The 22,762-nt window shown below is 42.4% G+C and overlaps 1 protein-coding gene and 1 non-coding gene across 2 annotated transcripts in view; both read right to left on the bottom strand.

Annotated features, from left to right (window-relative positions):
• Positions 1–1,488: 1,488 nt before the first annotated feature.
• On the bottom strand, positions 1,489–1,593 carry LOC117086484. Its single transcript, XR_004438386.1, has one exon. It is a non-coding gene; the product is annotated as a U6 spliceosomal RNA (small nuclear RNA).
• A 10,087-nt stretch (positions 1,594–11,680) lies between these two features.
• NOCT (nocturnin) overlaps positions 11,681–22,762 on the bottom strand; it is a 31,536-nt gene continuing 20,454 nt past the window's right edge. The window contains exons 2-3 of the mRNA XM_033215298.1: positions 14,501–14,770; positions 11,681–12,722 (exon numbers count right to left, since the gene is read on the bottom strand). Coding sequence (XP_033071189.1) covers positions 11,887–12,722; positions 14,501–14,770 — 1,106 coding nt within the window. The 3' untranslated portion in view covers positions 11,681–11,886. The remainder of the gene's footprint in view (positions 12,723–14,500; positions 14,771–22,762) is intronic.

The following is a 22,762-nucleotide window of genomic DNA, read 5'->3' as shown; positions in this document are numbered from 1 at the left end:
CCCAAGTGCTAAGCATATTAGACACTCGGGTCAGACATTTATTGATTTTGGGAACATTTGCTGAGAATGTAAGTCACATGCTTAAAGACTTTCCTTCTATGCTGGATTCTTAATCAGTTCTAACAGGGTTAAACCAGGGCTATTTAGCTACCTCTGCTACTCTACTGGAATTTTTTTTCTCTTTGATAATAAGCACATCTAAAGTCTAGGCCTGGGGCCAGGTGCAGTGGCTCAAGCCTGTAATCCCAGCACTTTGGGAGCCGAGGCGGGTGGATTGCTTGAGGCCAAGAGTTTGAGACCAGCCTTGCCAACATGGTGAAACCCCGTCTCTACTAAAAATAGAAAAATTATCCAGGAGTGGTGGCGCATGTCTGTAATCCCAGCTCCTCAGGAGTCTGAGGCACAAGAATCTCTTGAATCTGGGAGGTGGAGGTTGCAGTGAGCCAAGATGATGCCACTGCATTCCCTCCAGCCTGGGTGAGAATGATATTCTGTCTCAAAGAAAAAAAAAGTCTAGACTTGGAAACATACATATTGACAGTATATACTGATCAGAATGTTGCAGATTGAAATTATCAATGATATGCCTCACCCCTGAAATTATCAATGACATGCCTCACCCCCATCCTTCCTGCCCTTTTAATGTTTGGCTTTTAATCTCAGCCCTTTCAAACTATAAATCAACATAATTTATAGTTGCTTTTTTGTGTCCAGTCTATTAGAGGGAAAAAAGCCCACATAACCTTGGCTTGATGCTACTACATTTTCCAGCCTTACTAGATCTTTAAATTATGATCAGTAGTCTATCAGTTTATTCTTTAGGTCACTTTCCAGCAACAATTCCAGCCTTCACTACCTTTCTCACCAGATAACCAGTATACCTCTATACAGAGAACCTGGTCATGAGCTGTGAATTCCCTCCATTCCTGGACCCCTTGCTACAGATGATTTACTTACTCCAACATCCATCCTTACCACCTGTCTCAGGAAGGAGGTGCCCTTCCTCCTGTACTCAGCATCTCCCTTTTACACCTACTTGGTCTCCTTGCTGCAACAATTAATAGCCTATCATTCTGTCCCTTCTTTTTCTTCAAATAGCCTGCAGTCTGAATTCTTGCTTAGAAACAGTTCTCCGTGAGATCTCCAATAACAAGTTGTCAAATTAAACAGACACTTTGGTTCACTTAATCTCATGCCTACTTCTCAAAACTCATTTGGTTTCCCATGTTTACTTCCTGCCTAACCAACTTAATTTTTCTTTGTTCTTTCTGTCTATGGGCTTCTTTTCCTCATAGAATTGTTTTAAGGATTAAATGAGTTAATATATTAAGGATTTGTAACTAGTGTCTGGCACATAGAAAACACTCTTATTGGACGTTTACTGTTATTATTTCACTAACATAATTGTTAGATAATCTCACCCATGCCTGTGGTTTTTACTACCAAATCTATTGTTAAAGCCTAGACTTTGACGCTGTCAATTTTTTTTTTCCATTGGAATGCTTCATGGAATTGCTTGTCATCCTTGCGCGGGGGCTGTGTTTCATCTCTGTATTGGTCTAGTATTAGGATATGTGCTGCTGAAGCAGGCACTACTCTGTCTTAGGTGGGTTTATCTAATTGCCACTGGCTATTTCTTCCTGAGTATCCAATTGAGCTCTCTTCCCTCCAAAATCTGTTTCTCGGCCAGGCGCGGTGGCTCAAGCCTGTAATCCTAGCACTTTGGGAGGCCGAGACGGGCGGATCACGAGGTCAGGAGATCGAGACCATCCTGGCTAACACGGTGAAACCCCGTCTCTACTAAAAAAATACAAAAAAAAAAACTAGCCGGGCGAGGTGGCGGGCGCCTGTAGTCCCAGCTACTCGGGAGGCTGAGGCAGGAGAATGGCGTAAACCCGGGAGGCGGAGCTTGCAGTGAGCTGCGATCCGGCCACTGCACTCCAGCCTGGACGACAGAGTGAGACTCCGTCTCAAAAAAAAAAAAAAAAAAAAAAAATCTGTTTCTCTCAGCCCAGTAAATAATACCAGCAACCCATTACTCATGCTAGAAGCAACCTGGGGGCCATCCTAGATACTTTACCTCCTCTAATCATTAACCACATTTCTACTCATGGTACCTTCTAAATACCTTCTCTTCCATCCTCCCTGTCTTTCTTTGTCTCACCAAGTTTCCTTCTAATCCATTCTCCAGGCTACCAGTTGAAAGCTTTCTAAATTCGGCTTTCATCAGTCACGAACCTTTGTGATTGCTTCAGATTCTTCAGTGGCATCTCTTGCTAAAAAGATACGCCTAAGCATAGCAATTAAAGTCCTTTGATCTGGGCTCTGCCTATCTCCCCAAGCTTCATTCTCTTGCTACTTCTCTGTTAGACTTACCTGTGCTATAATATTTTATTTTTTTCCAAATATTCTAGGCATTCATACCTCAAGAGCCATCCATTGATGGCTTCTTTCTGAACAACCCATTCCTCCTTCACCTACGTTGGAGTTCAGTTTTATTTACTGAGATATGAGGTGACAGACATCAAAATAAAAGTTTCTGAAATAGGCATGGAAACCATTCAGGTTGGGGAGTGATCTGTGAATGAGTTCAGAACTTAAAGACTAGAAAGAGTAAAGTATATAAAGATAGGTTGGGGGAGAAAAAAAAGAATCAGCAACGGAAGTCAAGGACTATTCATAGAGAATAAACAGGACAGAGAAGGTAACATTTCAAGATATGGTGCCAACATCAAGTGCAAAAAGAAAGGCAAAACAAATCAGGCTAAAGAAAAAGCCACTGAGATTCCACTGACAATGAGAGGGCAGTTCCAGTGAGGTGTGGTGGTGAAGCCAGAATGTAAGGGATGGGGCACTTGGTACATTGGTGTGTCTGACACAGCATACACTCAGGAGTGTACATTTCTGATCACATTAACAAGTCATGTCTAATTTCTAATAAGACAAACTAAAGACAAAATTTTGGCCTTGGGGTTATTTATAAGGTCTCCTATGATGCTTTTGCTTTAAGTCTCCTATCCTACTTTTATGAGGGTACTACAGAGCACTTTGTTTTTGGGAGGCAAGAGTAACCCTTTAGTTCCACAGCTATCAAAGCAACTTTTCCTTTTATTGTAGCTTTTAACCATTCACAGTACTGCAAGTCTTCAGTGGTTGTGATTCATCTAGTCTTCAACCCCTTTGTTACAATCACCGTCCCCCATAATTAAAACATATTCTGTAGGAACTCAGTACACTCTGATGCCAGCCCTAATGGTAGAATAAGATACTGCTCACCCTTTACAAGGGCACTGATTTGCTTCCTATCTGCGTCACACCTCCAAACCTTTGAAACACTCACATGCAGCAGGGAGACTTATTTGAGCACCTACAACTGTCTTTCTGAACACTGCAACTCTAGTAATGCTTTGGGTTCAAGACTAAAAAACAGTACATCACAGCTTCCAAAGTGAAAATACAAGTAAAACAGAATTGCTTGACCGGACGTGTGGCTCGTGCCTGTAATCCCAGCACTTTGGCAGGCCGAGGCAGGTGGGTCACAAGGTTAGGAGATCGAGACCATCCTAGCTAACACGGTGAAAGCCTATCTCTACTAAAAATACAAAAAATTAGCAGGGTGTGGTGGCAGGCGCCTGTAATTCCAGCTACTCAGGAGGCTGAGGCATGAGAATCACTTGAACCTGAGAGGCGGAGGTTGCAGTGAGCCGAATCACTGCACTCCAGCCTGGGCGACAAAGCGAGACTCCATCTCAAAACCCAAAAAACCCCCCCATAATTGCTTAATGCAAAATACTGCATATCAAAGACAACAAAGCTGTGAATTATAAATAGGCTGTAAACTAGCAGCAGAGTTACTTTCTCCCACAATAATTGTTCACATCCATTGCACTGTAGAATCTTTATTTTTTGAGTCAGTCTCGTTCTGTCGCCCAGGCTGGAGTGTACTGGTGCCATCTTGGCTCACTGCAACCTCCGCCTCCTGGGTTCAGATGAGTCTCCTGCTTCAGCCTCCTGAGTAGCTGGGATTACAGGCATGCACAACCACGCCCGGCTAATTTTTTATATTTTCAGTAGAGAGGGGGTTTCACCATGTTGGCCAGGCTGGTCTCAAACTCCTGACCTCAGGTGATCCACCTGCCTCGGCTTCCCAAAGTACTGGCATTATAGGCGTGAGCCATCACACCCGGCCTGCACTGTTGTATCTTAACTTTGAGAAACTTGTCTATTTCAGGTAAGTGATACTGTCACTGCCCAAAAAGGAAAAATACGAATCTATATAATCTCCAAATTATTTCTGAGTTGTAGGACACTAATTCACTTGAATCCAGTGGTTACTTTGCCTCACATTAGAAATACCTGGAAAGCTTTTCGTAAGCCTGTGTCTTAGCTTCTACTTGATACCAATTACATCAGTGTTTGGGAAAGGGAGCCAGGCATCTTTGTTTTTAAAATATCTCTAAGTGATTTCATTGTGCAGCAACATTTTAGAACCACTGCCTTATAGTTACAATAAGGAAAGCTTTAACATTTAGGGTTCTGTGTTCCAAGTGTTCAAAAAATGGAAAAAGGTAGTCTGAGATATATTATTACAAATGGCTTTTTAAAAACCTACATACTGTGTATTTTATCAATTCTAAAGCCTTTTTCTTACATTTAACATTGTCTTTAATTGGGATGACTCTATAAGATTCTTATGAAACAGTACACCAAGTTAATGTGCCTTGTCTCTTCATAGAAATTACTCTGGAAAGCTATATGCTAATTCTAATAATGTTACCATTCAAAATACTTTTAAATGGCTTTTTAGAGGAGGATCTAAATTTTACATATATTTAATAGAGACAAATTTCCTGTTGAAGATTTTAGTTTTAAAAAGAACTGTGTCATTTGAAGTTAATGTGATGGAATCAAGCTAGGTAATGTCATATTTGGTTCAAATGGAGATGTGGCTATGAGATTGACACAAATTTTTTAAGAGCTTCATAAAACATATGGAAGCAGTTCCAAAAAGTTTCCCACTGGCCATGGTGGCTCACGCCTGTAATCCTAGCACTTTGGGAGGCCGAGGTGGGCGGATCACGAGGTCAGGAGATCCAGACCATCTGGCTAACATGATGAAACCCCGTCTCTACTAAAAATACAAACAGCCGGCCGTGGTGGTGGGCGCCTGTAGTCCCAGCTCCTCGGGAGGCTGAGGCAGGAGAATGGCATGAACCCGGGAGGAGGAGCTTGCAGTGAGCTGAGATCGCACCACTGCACTCCAGCCTGGGCGACAGAGCGAGACTCCGTCTCAAAAAAAAAAAAAAAAAAAAAAAACTTTCCCAAATATTTTTGGGCAGTGGCAGCAGTAATTCTGATCTGAATTTAAAATTCAGATCAGAATTTTAAGAAAACTTAGAGATTACTCCTTTATTACAATGAAGGAAAACTTTTGACTCATCGGTTCAGATAGTCAGTGGCAGACCTGCAAAGAATTCACCCTCTGACTCCCAGTTGAGTTTTAGCCTGAAACCCCACTCACTCCCATCCAAAATAAAGTGGGGGTGGGGGTTGCAGGGAGGGAAACAAGCTTAGCTTCTGAATAAGTGTGTTCTATCATGTAATAATCCTTTCCCACAAACTGAATTTTTAAATATTGCAGAACTTTGCTGGGTGTTCTCAGCAGGCTTACCACCCACTCTGTGGAAACCAGAATCCGATGTCAGACATGTTCCTTATGTCCAGTCTTATGCCTGCTTCTTTTTTTTTTTTTTTTTTTTTTGGAGACAGTCTAGCTCTAGCTTTGTCACCCAGGCTGGAGTGTAGTGACTTGATCTCAGCTCACTGCAACCTCTGCCTTCCAGGTTCAAGCAATACTCCCATCTCATACCCTGGAATAGGTAGGATTAGGCACCTGCAACATGCCCGGCTAATTTTTGTATTTTTAGTAGAGACAGTGTTTTGCCATATTGGCCAGGCTGGTCTTGAACTCCTCATCTCAGGTGATCCACCCACCTCAACCTCCCAAAGTGCTGAGATTGCAGGTGTGAGCCACCACGCCCAGCCCATTTCCACGTGTATGCAAGTTTCTATTCTTGTGTGCAAGTTGTCTGGATCTTGAAGCCTGACCCTGTTTAATGTGGCAAGATATTTAATCAGTGTCCTGCTTTATTGCTACAAGAGTTTCAGATAGTTTACATATAGAACAAATGAAAGTCAACAAAAATAAACAGGTACAAGAAATTTCAGTGAAAAAAGGAATTTCAAATAAATTACAAAAGAAAACTAATATATGCTGTAAAGTGTTACAGTCATTAAAATCCAGCTATATACTGGCTTTGAATATATTGGCAGCCAATAAAGATAAGTTAACCAGTTGAGATTCATACAGTCCAAGTTTACCAGATGCTTAGGAGACGCAAGGCTCTGCCTAGCATTCTGTCAAGAAGGGTTTTGCTGTCTGCGTGACTAATATTACATGAATGTTTTCCCAGAATTGAGTTTTCCAAAGAAATACGGGGACAAGGGGCTGCAGTTGTGGGTATTCTGTTTTGTCATTCAAAGGCAGATCTTTCTACATTGCAAATCAAAGTACAACTGACAACCTCTCGAAATTGAAGAACCTAAGCAGTAGCCCACAACCTCACATCTGCCTAGAGGAACAACTGGGTAGAAAAGACCAACCAACCAATCTTTCGCCATTCAGTCAGCCCTTCTGCCTATTTTGGGCTTAAATTTCTATAAACAGTATTAGTTCTGCCCTTTCAAATTGAAGGGTTATTCTCTTTGGTGAAAATATTAGGAGTGGGTTGTTATGACATGAAATACAGAGGGCCCTTCCCTTTTTTGTTTTGAAACTTAGCCATTATTATTCTGACTTACAATGTGTATTTTAAAATTTATATTATTTTACAGATCTCACAAATCCATGAGGTTGAGAGGGCAGATACAATAATATACTCTATGGAGAAAACTTAGACTCTAGAGATGGAGCAGCTCATTCAGGGTCACACTGGTGACAGCTAAGTCTTTTCAGTTACAGCCTGTGCCCTTTGACATGTTGCTTTTTCCCCTCCTCTTATTTTACATGCCCTAGTTTCAGGCCTTTGCCATTCTGGTGTTTGACCATAGCTCACAAATCTCTTCCTTTTTTTTTTTTGAGGCGGTGTCTCGCTCTGTCGCCCGGACTGGAGTGCAGTGGCCGGATCTCAGCTCACTGCAAGCTCCGCCTCCCGGGTTCACGCCATTCTCCTGCCTCAGCCTCCCGAGCAGCTGGGACTACAGGCGCCCGCCACCTCGCCCAGCTAGTTTTTTGTATTTTTAGTAGAGACGGGGTTTCACCGTGTTAGCCAGGATAGTCTCGATCTCCTGACCTCGTGATCCGCCCGTCTCGGCCTCCCAAAGTGCTGGGATTACAGGCTTGAGCCACCGCGCCCGGCCTCTCTTCCTAATATCTATGCACTCCAGGTAAAAAGTCTGCCTGTCCTATATTTTTATACATGTCATTTTAAAGAAAGAGTTGATTAGAGCTTCTTATGTATGCACATTCATTTCTTGGATGCCTTTTCTAAAACTGAAATCATGTTTTAGTTTTACCTCTTTTTACCATTTAATTCTTGGGAATCTTTCCTCAAGTCTAACACATATGATAAGTAATGCATATATATGTAACTATATGCAACATTCCCTTCATTATAAATCTTGGCTGTTTTAAAAATGGTTTGAATACAGAATATTTGCATCAATTTTTGCCTTTAATTTGAAATACCAGAGTAGCTGTTCTTACTGCTTCCTTTATTTATTTATTTATTTATTTTTTTTTTTGAGACGGAGTCTTGCTCTGTCGCCCAGGCTGGAGTGCAGTGGCCGGATCTCAGCTCACTGCCAGCTCCGCCTCCCGGGTTTACGCCATTCTCCTGCCTCAGCCTCCCGAGTAGCTGGGACTATAGGCGCCCGCCACCTCGCTCGGCTAGTTTTTTGTATTTTTTTAGTAGAGACGGGGTTTCACCGTGTTAGCCAGGATGGTCTCGATCTCCTGACCTCGTGATCCGCCCGTCTCGGCCTCCCAAAGTGCTAGGATTACAGGCTTGAGCCACCGCGCCTGGCCTACTGCTTCCTTTAAAAACTACCATTGAAGTATGCAAACAGTATCAAATGTTCTACTTTGGACAAAACTAGACTTTACTGTATCAGAATACTGGAAATCCGGGCGAGGCGTGGTGGCTCACGCCTGTAATCCCAGCACTGTAGGAGGCCGAGGCGGGTGGGTCAGTTGAGGTCAGGAGTTCGAGACCAGCCTGGCCAACGTGGTAAAATCCCATCTCTACTAAAAATACAAAAATTAGTTGGGCATGGTGGTAATCCCAGCTACTAGGGAGGCTAAGGCAGGACAATCACTTGAACCTGGGAGGCAGAGGTCCCAGTGAGCTGAGATCGCACCTCTGCACTCCAGCCCGGGCAACAGAGTGAGACTCCATCTTAAAAACAAAACAACAAAACACTGGAAATCCATTATATTCCAGTATTCAGCCACCATATCTTTCTTGTAGTCTAATACTGTATGTATGATACTGCATGTGTATTTGACTTACACGTTTGACCATTTGACCATGTTTAACAAATCTCTTGCTACACTGCAACGTCTGTTCTCCATTTGTGTTCACTCAAAGCCAAAGAAATGGTGGTGGGGAAGAAGCAAGCACTGTGGAGTCAAGATAGACCTGGGTTTGAATCTTGACTCAGCTACTATTTATTAGCTATCACTTTGCTCAAACTATTTTGACCTTTTGAGCCCCTGTCTATAGTTTTAAGACCCTATATAAAGCTCTTAGTCAAAGGAACTCAAATGTTAATTTCATCATATGTATACACCATAATGCCTTATTTAAATAAACAATTCAGTCAGTCATTACTACCACCATGTACTACGTACGGTATCTACTGAAATGTGGCGTGAAGGAAACCAAAACTCATGCCGCTCCTACTCCCTCTTCAAATTTGCAATTTACCTTGAGACTCAGTAACAAAACAGTATATGGGAAAATAGAAAAATAAAAACCAGAAACAAAATAGTACATAGGGTATAATAGGAAAAGCAGAATGAACCGTACATATGGATGGAATAAGCGATCTATGCATGGAACATGCAACTTGGGGTGGGGCACAGTGGCTCATGCCTGTAATCCCAGCCCTTTGGGAGGTGGAGGTAGGAGGGATCACTTGAGCCCAGGAGTTTGAGACCAGCCTGGGCAACATGGTGAAACCCTATCTCTACAAAAAATAAAAAAATTTAGCTGGGCATGGTTTCATGTACCTGTGGTCCCAGCAGCTCGGGAGGCTGAGGTGGGAGGATCACCGGAGCCCATGAGGTAGCGACTACAGTGAGCCATGATCACACCACTGCACTGCAGCCTGGATGACAGAGCAACACCCTGTCTCAAAAGAAAAGACAAAAGCAACCTAGGAAGATTTATACACTACTAAAAAATCCTTACACAGAAGGCTCACATATGACTTTTTTTCTTTTTCAGTTCCTGGTAACTCACAGAACATAAATTTACTTTAGGCAAATGCATTAGTGAAGTAAGGATTCAATCTCCTGCAGTGATAACTAGAAAGGATAACTCAGAGTTTCACTATGGATTTTTTCCAATCCCCTTAACTCATAGTAACATACCAATCATATGTTGGTGTTTCCAAAACCGATTTTGTCCAGTGGCATGCCCATGCACCCATATGCCTGCTCTCAACTCATACCCTGTTAATTTTGTTGGCAGACAACACTTAAAACTCAAACATTGACTTTCATTCTCCTCCAGATTTATTTACTTAAGGCTGCCATGGTTTCTCTTCAGGTTGAAATATTTGGGGGTAGGTATACAACGTACCTGCACTAATGAGTATTCAAATCAGTATTGTTCTCAACAACAGATGACTAGCAATTAGTCATGCTAAAATCTGAACCAATTCTACATTTGGTAGATGTTCTCATGCTTGTCATTCTTTCCAGTAGCCCCAAAATTGTGTGCATACTATGTTACCTCTGAAAACCTCATTTGTTTTAAAAGTGGTTCTATTACAGAATGAAGGATCCATTTCAGTGGATGTTGTTGCAGCTACCACATACACAGAGAGCGTAAGTGCCGTCAACTTGCAGCTACAGATCTATCTTCGTTCACTTTTACAGTGAAGGCTCTGTGTGTGAATGGATATATGTGGGTCATTACGATAAAACAGTATTAAAGGAGAAAATCTACTCCCAGATTCTTTTTGGACTACAAAGACATGAAAAGCACTAGCTTTAAAAGACCATTTATTAATCTTATGTATTTACAACTCACAAATTAAAATATCTATTACCAGTAAGTTATTTTGTTTGGAAGAGGCTTTACCTGTAATTTGTACTTTTATTTCTGATGGAAGAGAATTCCAGGTTTTTCGTTTGTTTTTTATTTTTGAGACAGAGTTTCACTCTTGTTGCCCAGGCTAGAGTGCAATGGTGCGGTCTCGGCTCACTGCAGCCTCCATCTTGCAGGTTCAAGCGATTCTCCTGCTTCAGCCTCCCAAGTAGCTGGATTACAGGCACCTGCTACCAAGCCCAGCTAATTTTTGTATTTTTAGTAGAGATGAGGTTTCACCATGTTGGCCAGGCTGGTCTCGAACTCCTGACCCCACAGCTGATCCACCCGCCCTGGCCTCCCAAAGTGCTGGGATTACAAGCGTAAGCCACCACACCCGACCCAGGTTATCTAATTTTTACGTTCTTTTTTCTAGATATTTTGAATCATAGTATCTGGCTATCTTAGGAAATTTCAATGAAAGCCCATTAACAGGCTTTCTAGAAAGTTTCCTATCTCTGAAAAGAAGGTCCTACTGACTCTCTTGGCCACTGCCACATACGGCTTCTAAATAACCTATTGTGAATAGCATATTCCAATACAAATAATGATGACATCGAGTGACTAATATCAAATGTATACCAATATTATTCCAATGGCAAAGTTTAAATATGTAACAGCAATACAATAATGAAAACTAATTGATTAAATAATTGAAAACTAATTGGAATCTCTTCAAGAAACACAGTAACAGGGAACGTAGAGGCAGCACAAGGATTATTTTTGAAGAATGTATCAAAGAAATCTGACATTTAAATAACAAAAGCCCCTCCAGGCTAAATAGTTCCTTTGCACTCATTTTGTTACAGCCCAAATGAAAATATTTTAAAGCTTTATGAAAATTACCATAAATTACTTTCTGTATAACTTCTCCTGCATGGTTCTAAAATGTTCATAATGCTATAATTTATTTACTTAATTTTATATGAAGATATAAAAAATATTGCCATGCATATTGTTGACATTTTAAAAACCCACAAATAACTTAAAATGCTGTTTAGAGAAATTGCTCCTACATACTATTATGGAAGATTCAAGCAAGTCTGAGTTTTTATAGCATCCTCAAACTGAAAAAGCTTCAAAATAACCAAATTTATTATTTTAGAAATAGAGATGGGGTCTCGTGCCATGTTGCCCAGGCTGGACTTGAACTCCTGGGTTCTAGTGATTCTCCCACCTTAGCCTCCCAATGTGCTGGTATTACAGGCATGAGCAATCACCGCACCTGACCAAAACAAGCCAATTTAATGCCCTTAAATGATCAAAATGTAATATTAAGGAAAAGAAAACAATACAAGCCAAAATTGGAGTGCAAACACCTTTTTTGCTATAGGTTTTAATTGAAAAGATCTGTGAACTAAAGGGAGTATTTTCCAAGGGCATGCTGGAAACAGAAAATGAAACGATAGAAACTTCCCATGTTTCTGTCCTTCCTCTGGCATTGTCTTATCCTATGTTTCCTGAAACATCCCGTTAAGACTCTTGTGATTAAAAAGACAAAAGCAAGTATTTATAAAAGTCCATCAGTTTCCTCAGTAAAGCTGAAGTCACATACTAGAGACAGGTGATCTGAAGGATAATTGAAGGAAGGTAGCCTGTTGGGTCCAATCTGTTCTTCAGTGAGCAGATCGAGAGCTGACCTTACATTTAGAGCATGTTTAGAATACCAGATGTAATCCAGGGTGTGCCTGCACTCCCCTGAGGTCCGGATCTTCCAGGTAGTGTATGGGGGTTCTGACTGCCCATCAGCACTCAGCAGCTTGTAGGCGCTGTTCAGGTTGAGGCTGGAGGAAGCAAAGTGTTTGTAGACCTCTTCTGTTGGCTCTGCGTTGAAGTCCCCACACACAATAAGGGGAATCTTGGCTCCTTGGGTGATGTTTTGCAGGTTCTGAAGGAGGTCACAGCCTTGAGCTGATCGAAACCGCTCCCAGCCAGTGCGTGCTTTTAGATGGGTGACAGCAATGCAGAACTGTCGGCCTGACTCCTTGCACTCCAGGGTCTGTGCAATGGCCACCTGGTTGGTTTTCAGTGTCATGGCTGTCAGCCTAATATTGGCACTGTTGACTAGCTTGAATCGGTTTTGAAGAAAAAATAAGGCACAGCCGTCTGGTCCATTGTTGTGTTCTACATCTAGACAAGGTGACCAGGGTTTGGGGAAAAACGTGCCTTGATAACCTAGTCTACTGAGGAGTGGTTGGAAGGTGTCAAAATAGTGGTCCACCTCTTGGAGGCACAATATATCAGGCTGGTAGGCCAGGATTTCTTCTAGGATGAGACATTTCCTTTCTTCCCATTTGAGTGCTTCAACAGGGCATTGTACAAAGTTGTCTTTGCCTTCTCCAAGAGCTGAAAAAAAAAAGCTAGTCAGTTGTCAGCTCTTACAGAACCATATACTTCAAAGTACCCAGGAGGTTTGGCATCACTCAAGACCCTCAGAATGCTTCCTCTGCTTCAAATGCTTGGAGTGGTTCTCTGTCCAAACTGTATTACCCCATCCAAACTAAATCACCTCTCACTATGTGGATAAAGCACACAACAGATCTTTTGTTTCAGAACTATTTCATGTAACTATATTCCAGGATATCAAGATCTTACTTAAGGAAACTGCTTTGCAGTCCCAGGGATCTAAGCTATGTCAAATGAAATAAATGTCAATTAAAAAAAAATTTTTTTTTTGTTTTCTTAAACACCAAATATTTAACGCCAAGTATTAGTTTTAACCCTGACTATTATAGACACTACTCAGAATGAATGGGACTTATTTTATGGAAAAAGAATCTAATATTGGTAAGTCACGGAATCTCTTATTTTCCAGGAAAAAAAAAAAAAATCAGGCCCTTGTTTTTCTTAAAATCTCAACTGCTATATAAAGTTGATTGACACATCTGTTTTTTAATTTGGCAGACCCAGGAAAGAAATCCTTTCTACCATAACAAAGTAACACACATATGCACATACACACACACACGTATATATATATATATATATATATTTTTTGAGACGGAGTCTCGCTCTGTCCCCCTGGCTGGAGTACAGTGGCTCAATCTCAGCTCATTACAACCTCCATCTCCCAGGTTCAAGTGATTCTCCTGCCTTAGCCTCCTGAGTACCTGGGATTACAGGCACGCACCACCACACCCAGCTAGTTCTTTTTGTATATTTAGGAGATGGGGTTTCACCATGTTGGTCAGACTGGTCTCGAACTCCTGACCTTAGGTGATCTGCCGACCTCAGCCTGCCAAAGTGCTGGGATTACAGGCTTGAGCCACCGCGCCTGGCCACAAAGTAATAGAGAACTGAAGCAACATCATTTTGGTCTCAAGTTATATAAATGAGTATGAATAATATGGCCACAAAAATACCTAGACTCACCACCTGCCATTTTCTGCATAAAGTTCTGTGTTACCCAATTTCTTCCCTGCAAATGGTATTGTGGTGCTATGGACTGAAAGCTGGGGGCAACAGAAAGTTTGAGGCTGTTATATTCAACTGTCTAATAAAAGGTAGGGTCCTTCAAATTTGGATCTGCTGGGAAGTAGACAGACTTTCATTGTTCTTCTATAGTCCACAAACATGGAAGGTGTAAAGAATAAACCGTGAGTTACTTGCTTTAATTGTAAAACCAGGTCAGGTGCGGTGGCTCACACCTGTAATCCCAGCACTTTGGGAGGCCGAGGTGGGTAGATCACCTGAGGTCAGGAGTTCGCAACCAGCCTGACCAACATGGAGAAACCCCATTTCTACTAAAAATACAACATTAGCTGGGTGTGGTGGCGCATGCCTGTAATCCAAGCTACTCAGGAGGCTGAGGCAGGAGAATCACTTGAACCTGGGAGGCGGTGGTTGCAGTGAGTTGAGACTGCGCCATTGCACTCCAGCCTGGGCAACAAGAGTCAAACTCCGTCTCAAACAACAACAACAACAACAACAACAAAAAACCCAGATGACTCCCTGTCTTAACCTCTTATAGGAGCTCTCCATGCTGTTCTAGTCACCCTATCCTTCTACACCTCCATCTGCCCACACCTCTTCCTTCCACATACATCAGTGACCTGAGGATGTGCAGAAGCAGAAAGGCAGTCACAGCAAACTTGACTGCACAGGCACAGAAGCATCGGGCATACCTTGGGCGAGGATGTTCCACTGCATAACCCTGATAGGCGGGTGGGTACTAGGGCAATCTGTCCTCAGATCCACAAAATCCCTCTGGAACCGGGGAGGTCGGGTGTGCAGGACGGCCCTGCATTCCTCAAGAAGCTCTTTAGGATCAATGGGCTCCAGATGTTCTGGGTCAGGTGACACCAAATACTCTGGGTGCTGGGAGGCAGCGCTGCTGTTCAGTGTCTTGGCGAGAGCACTATAGAGTCTGCTTGTACCGGTTCCCATGGAACACGCTACGGAAAAGGAAATCACAATTACACATTCAGCTCCTTTTCCTGACTTCTCGCCCAGCACAACTGTAAGATAAACATTTACTGTCCACAGAAACCAGGAGCTCAACTGTTGCCATATTCATGTATAAAGTCATTTCTTTTTTTTTCTCTTTTTGAGACGGAGTTCCGCTCTTGTTGCCCAGGCTGGAGTGCAATGACGCGATCTCGGCTCACTGCAACCTCCGCCTCCCAAAAACTGCAACCTCCGCCTCCCAGGTTCAAGCAATTCTCCTGCCTCAGCCTCCCAAGTAGCTGGGATTACAGGCATGCACCTTTAACCCCTGCAAATTTTGTATTTTTAGTAGAGATGGGGTTTCTCCATGTTGGTCAGGCTAGTCTGGAACTCCCGACCTCAGGTGATCCGCCTGCCTTGGCCTCCCGAAGTGCTGGGATTACAGGTGTGAACCACCACGCCTGGCATATAAAGCCATTTCTACAGAGGCAGAATAAAGGAGTTTCCAGGTTCCAGCTTTCTACTAGGACAGTTAATTTAAGTACTACCATTAAAACTAGTCTCTGATTAACAATGAAAACTCATCTTTTTAAGGAAGAAATACCTTGATCTTGATGGCCTCTTCTAACCTAGGATTTGTCTTTGTAATGTATAAACCCAGTCTTAAAAAAAAGAGCATGGCTTAACAAAATCTACATTCCTTTTTCTATATATCTTAATAAGAACTTAGAAGACTAGGCTGGGCATGGTGGCTCACACCTGTAATCCCAGTTCTTTGGGAGGCTGAGGTGGGTGGATCACTTGAGATCAGAAGTTCGAGACCAGCCTGGCCAACATGGCGAAACCCCGTCTCTACCAAAAATATAAAAAATTAGTCGGGTGTGGTGGTGTGTGCCTGTAATCCTATCTACTCAGGAGGCTGAGGCAGGAGACCCGCTTGAACCAGGGGGATGGTGGTTGCAGTGAGCTGAGATCACTCTACTGCGCTCCAGCCTGGGTGACATAGCAAGACTAAAACAAAAAAAAAAGACTATTTGTGGCCGGGCGTGGTGGCTCACGCCTGTAATTCCAGTACTTTGGGAGGCCAAGGTGGGCGGATCACAAGGTCAGGAGATTGAGACCATCCTGGCTAACACGGTGAAACTCCATCTCTACTAAAAATACAAAAAATTAGCCAGGCTTGGTGGCAGGTGCCTGTAGTCCCAGCTGCTCAGGAGGCTGAGGCAGGAGAATGGCGTGAACCCGGGAGGCGGAGCTTGTAGTGAGCTGCACACTCCAGCCTGGGCGACAGAGTGAGATTCCGTCTCAAAAAAAAAAAAAAAGACTAGTTTGTAAGAAGTGAAATGTTAGAAAGCCCATGTTAATGTTAATCCTGGGTGAGAAATTAGGTAATAGCAGGCTGCTTGCTACCCTGGTCATTTCATCTATACAGATCACTCTGTTGGGGAAAGTAATGGCTGGATTCTTTCCCATTTCTCTTAGATGTTAAGTGTAAATCAAGGCTTGGGCTTTCTGTAGAACTCTGAACTTCATTGAGTGGTATAGTCTATAATCTAGTATCAATTGCTGGATTTCTTAAAATCCAGAAAAAGGGCTGAGGCCAGAAGGGGTTAAGAGTAAGCTGAGTTTGGTCAGCTAACTTCCATCCAGGGCACTACCTTCTCATGAGTTGCCCACATTTCCTGGGATCCTAGAAAGACAAAGAGCAAGGAAAAATGTAGGAAGCACCAGTTACTTTGTCTTCCCGAGTAATTTTTAGTGTTTTGCTTTTTATAATTCATTAAGGAGAATAGAGCATAATCTTCAACTAATTAGCATTATGTGACAGTTCACTTGAAAGCAGTTGATTGCTTTTAGAGGTCAACTATGTTTTATTTTCATTATAGTATAAATCAGGGGCACGTTTTACTGGGAGTAACGTCCAAGATTCTGTGTATGATAAATGCTGGTACCAGGCAATCTGGATTTCCCTCTCTTGAAAGATACAAAGTTTTCTTTATAAAATATAAACATTTTATAAATGTAAATATTATATAAAGTTTTCGTTATAAAATTTGGCAGGTTCATCAACCACATCTCAAACTAGCAGTCAATCAAATTAACTGTGGCAGGTTACAAAGGAAATTCAAATATTTACCACCAAATGTCCTAGAACATTAAGGTCAGTGAGGATGCAAGCATGCTTTTTCTGTTCCTTCCTGTCTACTCACAAAGTAGTTTTTCCCTCCAGTAAGAAAGCTTAACTTCGGCCGGGCGCGGTGGCTCAAGCCTGTAATCTCAGCATTTTGGGAGGCCGAGACGGGTGGATCACGAGGTCAGGAGATCGAGACCATCCTGGCTAACACGATGAAACCCCGTCTCTACTAAAAAATACAAAAAACTAGCCGGGCGAGGTGGCGGGCGCCTGTAGTCCCAGCTACTCGGGAGGCTGAGGCAGGAGAATGGCGTAAACCCGGGAGGCGGAGCTTGCAGTGAGCTGAGATCCGGCCACTGCACTCCCGCCTGGGCGACACAGCGAGACTCCGTCTCAAAAAAAAAAAAAAAGCTAAACTTCAGCAAATAAACACATACTAATTTTCCCAACAAACATGGCAGGTGTGTGTGCATCCACAAGCAAGCATGCGCTCCCACAAACACACACACACACACAACTGCTTCCAAACTGTTTGATTTCAATAATTTCATTTTAATTGATCTCCGCCTGAGTACATGGGTCCAAAGGAAGAAACTGTCTTCATGGCTGGCAGTACAAGTTTTGAAAGTCTTTCTTCTTGTACTTTTTTTTTTTTAACCTCCTGTAGGTTTTTTGGGGAAAACAAACAAAAACAGCCAAACATCCAAGTGTGGTCTCCTGATGAGCAATATCAGCATTACTTGAGATTGTGATCCCCAAACTGTGAGCTAATACGTCCCAGGGAACCACAGCAAACTCCCAGGGACACCATGGTATATTTTATATTTTACATGTGAAATCAACAGTGACGTTTGACACCTATCAGGCTCCGGGCAGACTACTAGCTTGATGTAGAATTCAGTTTCAATAGGACTGCCCTACAGTCCTTTGCCTTTATCTTTGCCAAGCTGAGTTTTAGGGTGGTTATATGAAAAAACTGCCATTTACAAACGTGAATGTGGAGAAAGAAGGCTGATAGTGTCCAATGGGAGTCAAACATTTGAGAAGTATGTGAAATCAGAAAAGCAATCCTGAACCACACTCCTTCTAAAAATTTAGAAAAACCAATTTCACATGAAGAGAATAAAGAATAGAACAGTATCAGACAGTGAAAGCATGCCAGAAACATGTGCCCAGGAAGCAAATCAAACTGCATCCTATTGCAGAGTGAGCTAAGTCTTTAAGAATATGATACAAGGCTGGGCGTGGTGGCTCATGCCTGTAATCCCAGCACTTTTTGGGAGGCTGAAGCGGGTGTATCACCTGAGGTCAGGAGTTCGAGATCAGCCTGGCCAACACAGCAAAACCCTCTCTCTACTAAAAAGGCAAAAATCAGCCAGACATGGTGTTGGGCGCCTGTAATCCCAGCTACTCGGGAGGCTGAGGCAGGAGAATCGCTTGAACCCGGGAGGAGGAGGTTCCAGTGAGCCAAGATGGCGCCATTCCACTCCAGCCTAAGCAATACAGCAAGGCTCCGTCAAAAAAAAAAAAAAAGAAGAAGAAGACATGAAAGAATAACCTAAATCAGAATTAGAAAACTCAGAAATGAGACACCAAAAAGAATTAGCAATAAAAATTAAAAAGAAATGAGAAAAAGATCAGAATCAAACTAAGGGTTGCATTTGTTTTAAATAAAAGGGAGAAAGTGACAAATACTAAAAATGAGCAAAGACCCAAAATATGAGTAATAGCAGTTCTTATAGATGAAGACCAACGAAAGGGAGCAAAATAAACCAAGAAAACTTTTAAAAACAAGACAATACTTAAAAAGTAGATATTGAAAAAAACACATTGCAAACTTGAGTATCAACCCAGAATGACCAACACCAAGTGGACTATTAAAAAAAAATCAGATTATCATCAGACTTCAACTGCAATGTTTTATGTGAGAAGAAAATGAAGTAACATATTTAACATATATAAAGTGTAAGCCAAGGATTTTATATCCAGCAAAACTAGAATATTGTCTCCTAGAGCCCCCTATGAGGAATCTACTAGTGCAAGCATTGGTGCTTTTGTACAGTCCTCAAGCTAAGAATGGCCTTTTTTTTTTTTTTTTTAAATGGAGTCTCACTATGTTGCCCAGGCTGGTCTCAAACTCCTGAGCTCAAGCCATCCTCCCATCTCAGCCCTGCAAAGTGCTGGGATTATAGGCATGAGCCACCACACCCGACAAGCTAAGAGTGACTTTTACATTTAAAAAATGTGTTAAGTACACACACACTCACGAATACATTAACAGGACCATTTTTGGCCCACAGAGCCTAAATATTTACTATGCAGCCTTCTTCAAAAGAAATTTGCCATACCTAGAACTAGGGAACAAGCTTCAGACCAAAATGACCAGAAACATTGGTATAAGAACTGGTGCAGAGCACTAAACATAGAGCTACTTAGCAAATCAATTCTAAAGGAGACTGTCAGGGAGAATTCAGTATGTAACGGCTATAGGGCCCAACAATGAACACGAAGATTTAATACCCCAAAAAAGGATGTGGCAGAATGAGAAAAGCATCTTCAATTTAAAAATGTTAAACTTTTTCCATAAGTTTCATTGTAGCGATAATTAGCAATTATGACTAAGTGATCATAATTAGTAGTGGTGATATTGGCACTGTCATTCTGAGACTGCTGTACATATATGAGATGAATCAAATGGGATAGTCTATCATTCCCTGTTGTCTTTTGGCGGATCTAGTTTTTGAAATGCATTTAATAGGCTGTTAGATACAATTCTCAAGGAAAACATTCTTGTTAAAGCCAGCTCATTTTGAACCAATAGCAGATTATCAAATCTGGTCATCTACCTTATTTGGCCTCAGAGCCTCTTGATGGTTTTCAACAGAAGACTAAGCTTTTGTGAGATGCAGGATATACTGCAGCATGGCCAAACTCTAAGGCCTCAAAAGAGCAATTCTAGTCCCAGTTCTATGACTATTTAGCTGTGCCACAACTCTCTAGACCTGCTTATCTAACTTTTTTTTTTTTTTTTTTTTTGAGACGGAGTCTCGCTCTGTCGCCCAGGCTGGAGTGCAGTGGCTAGATCTCAGCTCACTGCAAGCTCCGCCTCCCGGGTTTACGCCATTCTCCTGCCTCAGCCTCCGGAGTAGCTGGGACTACAGGTGCCCGCCACCTCGCCCGGCTAATTTTTTGTATTTTTAGTAGCGATGGCGTTTCACCGTGTTAGCCAGGATGGTCTCGATCTCCTGACCTCGTGATCCGCCCGTCTCGGCCTCCCAAAGTGCTGGGATTACAGGCTTGAGCCACTGCGCCCGGCCTTATCTAACTTTTTAAAATTTTATTAATTTATTTATTTGAGATAGAGTCTTGCTCCATCACTAGGCTGGAGTGCAGTGGTGTGATCTCGGCTCACTGCAACCTCCATCTCCCAGGCTCAAGTGATTCTCCTGACTCAGCCTCCCGAGTAGTTGGGACTACAGGCGTGTTCCACCACGCCCCACCAATTTTTGTATTTTTAGTAGAGACAGTTTCACCATGTTGGCCAGGCTGGTCACAAACTCCTGACCTCAAGTGATCCACCCACCTTGGCCTCCCAAAGTGCTGAGATTACAGGTGTGAGCCACCGCACCCAGCCTTTTTTTTTTTCCAAAGGGCCTATTTTTTGTAAGGGCCTCACTCTGTTACCCAGGCTGGAATGCCACTGCAGCCGCAACTCCTGGGCTCAAGCCATCCTCCCACCTCAGCCTCCTGAGTAGCTGAGACTGCAGGTGCACACCACCATACCCAGCCAAGATCTGCTTACTTCTCTTTAAAATGAGGGCTTACGTGATCTTAATTTTCCAAGATCAGGTGGAAAAGGCATCTGGGTTAGAACAGGGAAAACTTTTCAAATCTATGTTCCTATGTTCCTCATCCCTACTGTTTGCACTAGAGACACATATCTTCCTATTAATAAAAGTTGGGCCAGGCGGGGTGGCTCACACCTGTAATCCTCGCACTTTCAGAGGCTGAGGCGGGAGGTTCCCTGGAGTCCAGGAGTTCGAGGCCAGCCTGGACAACACAGTGAGAGGGACCCTGTCTCTACAAAAATAAAAAAATAATAATTATTAAAAAAGATATTTCATTCAGAATTTCTATTCTTGTATTTCAAAAACAATGAATAATTCTTGTCAGGTGTGATAACACTACTCATATATGGAATAATACACTGCAATTTGCCTTTCAAGTTTTATTGACATAGCCCTTTTGCCCTTGTTTTACGGTAGATGAATTCATCTGAGAAAGATATTATTAGGCGACATTTTGAATAAGAGCCTAGGTAGAGAGGAATCATTAGGAAGTGTTTACTACAGTCTTGTCTCTGCCCCCTTAGACCTTACAGGAAACCCGAAGATATTCCCCAAGGTGGACTGATGCAACACTGCCTGCCAGAGTATTTAACCACATGACACAGGACAAGCCCTCTAATACTAAAGTACCTGGGAAACATTAGTCTGTTGCATAATGATCATGAAGTTAGGACAGAGAGATACAGATGGTCCTGAAAGACATTTCCACTCATCCACCCTTGTTCTAGACAGCTTACTGAGGGACTCCCCTGCGCCAGGCTGTTCTGTGCTCCCTGCAATTTGAGTTATGCCAATAAAATATGTGCTGATATTTTCCCTCAAAAAATCAGCAAGTATTTGGGGAAAGATTAATACTCATGAATTCGTGAGAGAAAAACTGAGTGCTAACTATGCAGAATCACTAGGGTATAGTAAGAGTTAAAACAATCAGGATGGATAAGAGTAACTAGAAAAGGACTTCAAAAAAATAGGATTTAGACATGAAGCTCTGATTTGTGACAAGTATACCACTTGGCCCACCATGGGTAGCCACTCTCATCTTCTGCCCCACTCAAACCACAGACACAAATGGCTGTTCGTTCATTTTTTTGTCAAATCTTTGAGTTGGAACCAGGCACAGTGGCTCACACTTATAATTCCAGCTACTCAGGAGGCTGAGGCAGGAGGCTCACTTTAGGCCAGGAGTTTGAGGCCAGCCTGGGCAACACAGCAAGACTCTGTCTCTCTAGAGAAAAAAAATTAAGTATCTCTCTAGAAAAAAAAAAAAAAAAAAAGTTTGAGTGCCTATTGTGTACCAGACACTACCCTGGAGATCTATCACTGAGCAAAACAGATGAGTATCTCTGCCCTCATGGAGCTGCTGTTCTTTGTAGTGGGGACAGACAAATAAGATCCTGTATACAAACATATATATATATCTGTGTGTAGTCTGTCATATAATGAAAAGTGCTTTGGAGAAAAATAAAGGGAAAAGGTGGAATAGGGAATGCTTGTGGGCAGGGAGCTGTTATTGGATATGTGACGCTTACAGAGGCCTCGCCAAAAGATGGAATTTGAGCAGACACTGGGAAGGGGTAAGGAAATTGCCTCACTGGAGGCCTGATAGAAAATTCCAAGCAGAGGGAACAGCAAGTGCAAAACCCCTGAGGAACATGTGTAGCAAGCTTGATAAACAGAGGGGATTACGGTGGTGTGAACAGTCTGAATAAAAGGAGATGAGGTCAGAGAAAAAGCAGTGAGAGGGAGCAGATCGGGTAGGGCCTTGCTGGTCTATCTAAAGACTTTGGCCTTTATCAGAGATGGAAACAGCTGGAGAATTCTACTCAAGAGGAGAATCTGATTGACATTTTTAAAATATCATTGGTTGATATATTTAAAATACACTACACCACAGGAACATAGGGCAGACAGGAGGAAACTCATTTGAGGAAATGTACAATAATCTAGGCAAGAGATAGCAGGGGTGAACTGGGGGGGCAGCAGTGAAAGTGGTTGGATTCTCAATAAATCTAAAGTTG

This window comes from Trachypithecus francoisi, unplaced genomic scaffold, assembly GCF_009764315.1.
Source record: "Trachypithecus francoisi isolate TF-2019V2 unplaced genomic scaffold, Tfra_2.0 Lachesis_group1, whole genome shotgun sequence".
Lineage (NCBI taxonomy): Eukaryota > Metazoa > Chordata > Mammalia > Primates > Cercopithecidae > Trachypithecus > Trachypithecus francoisi.
Note: the sequence above shows the minus strand (reverse complement) of the source record. Positions and strands in the feature narration are given on the sequence as shown.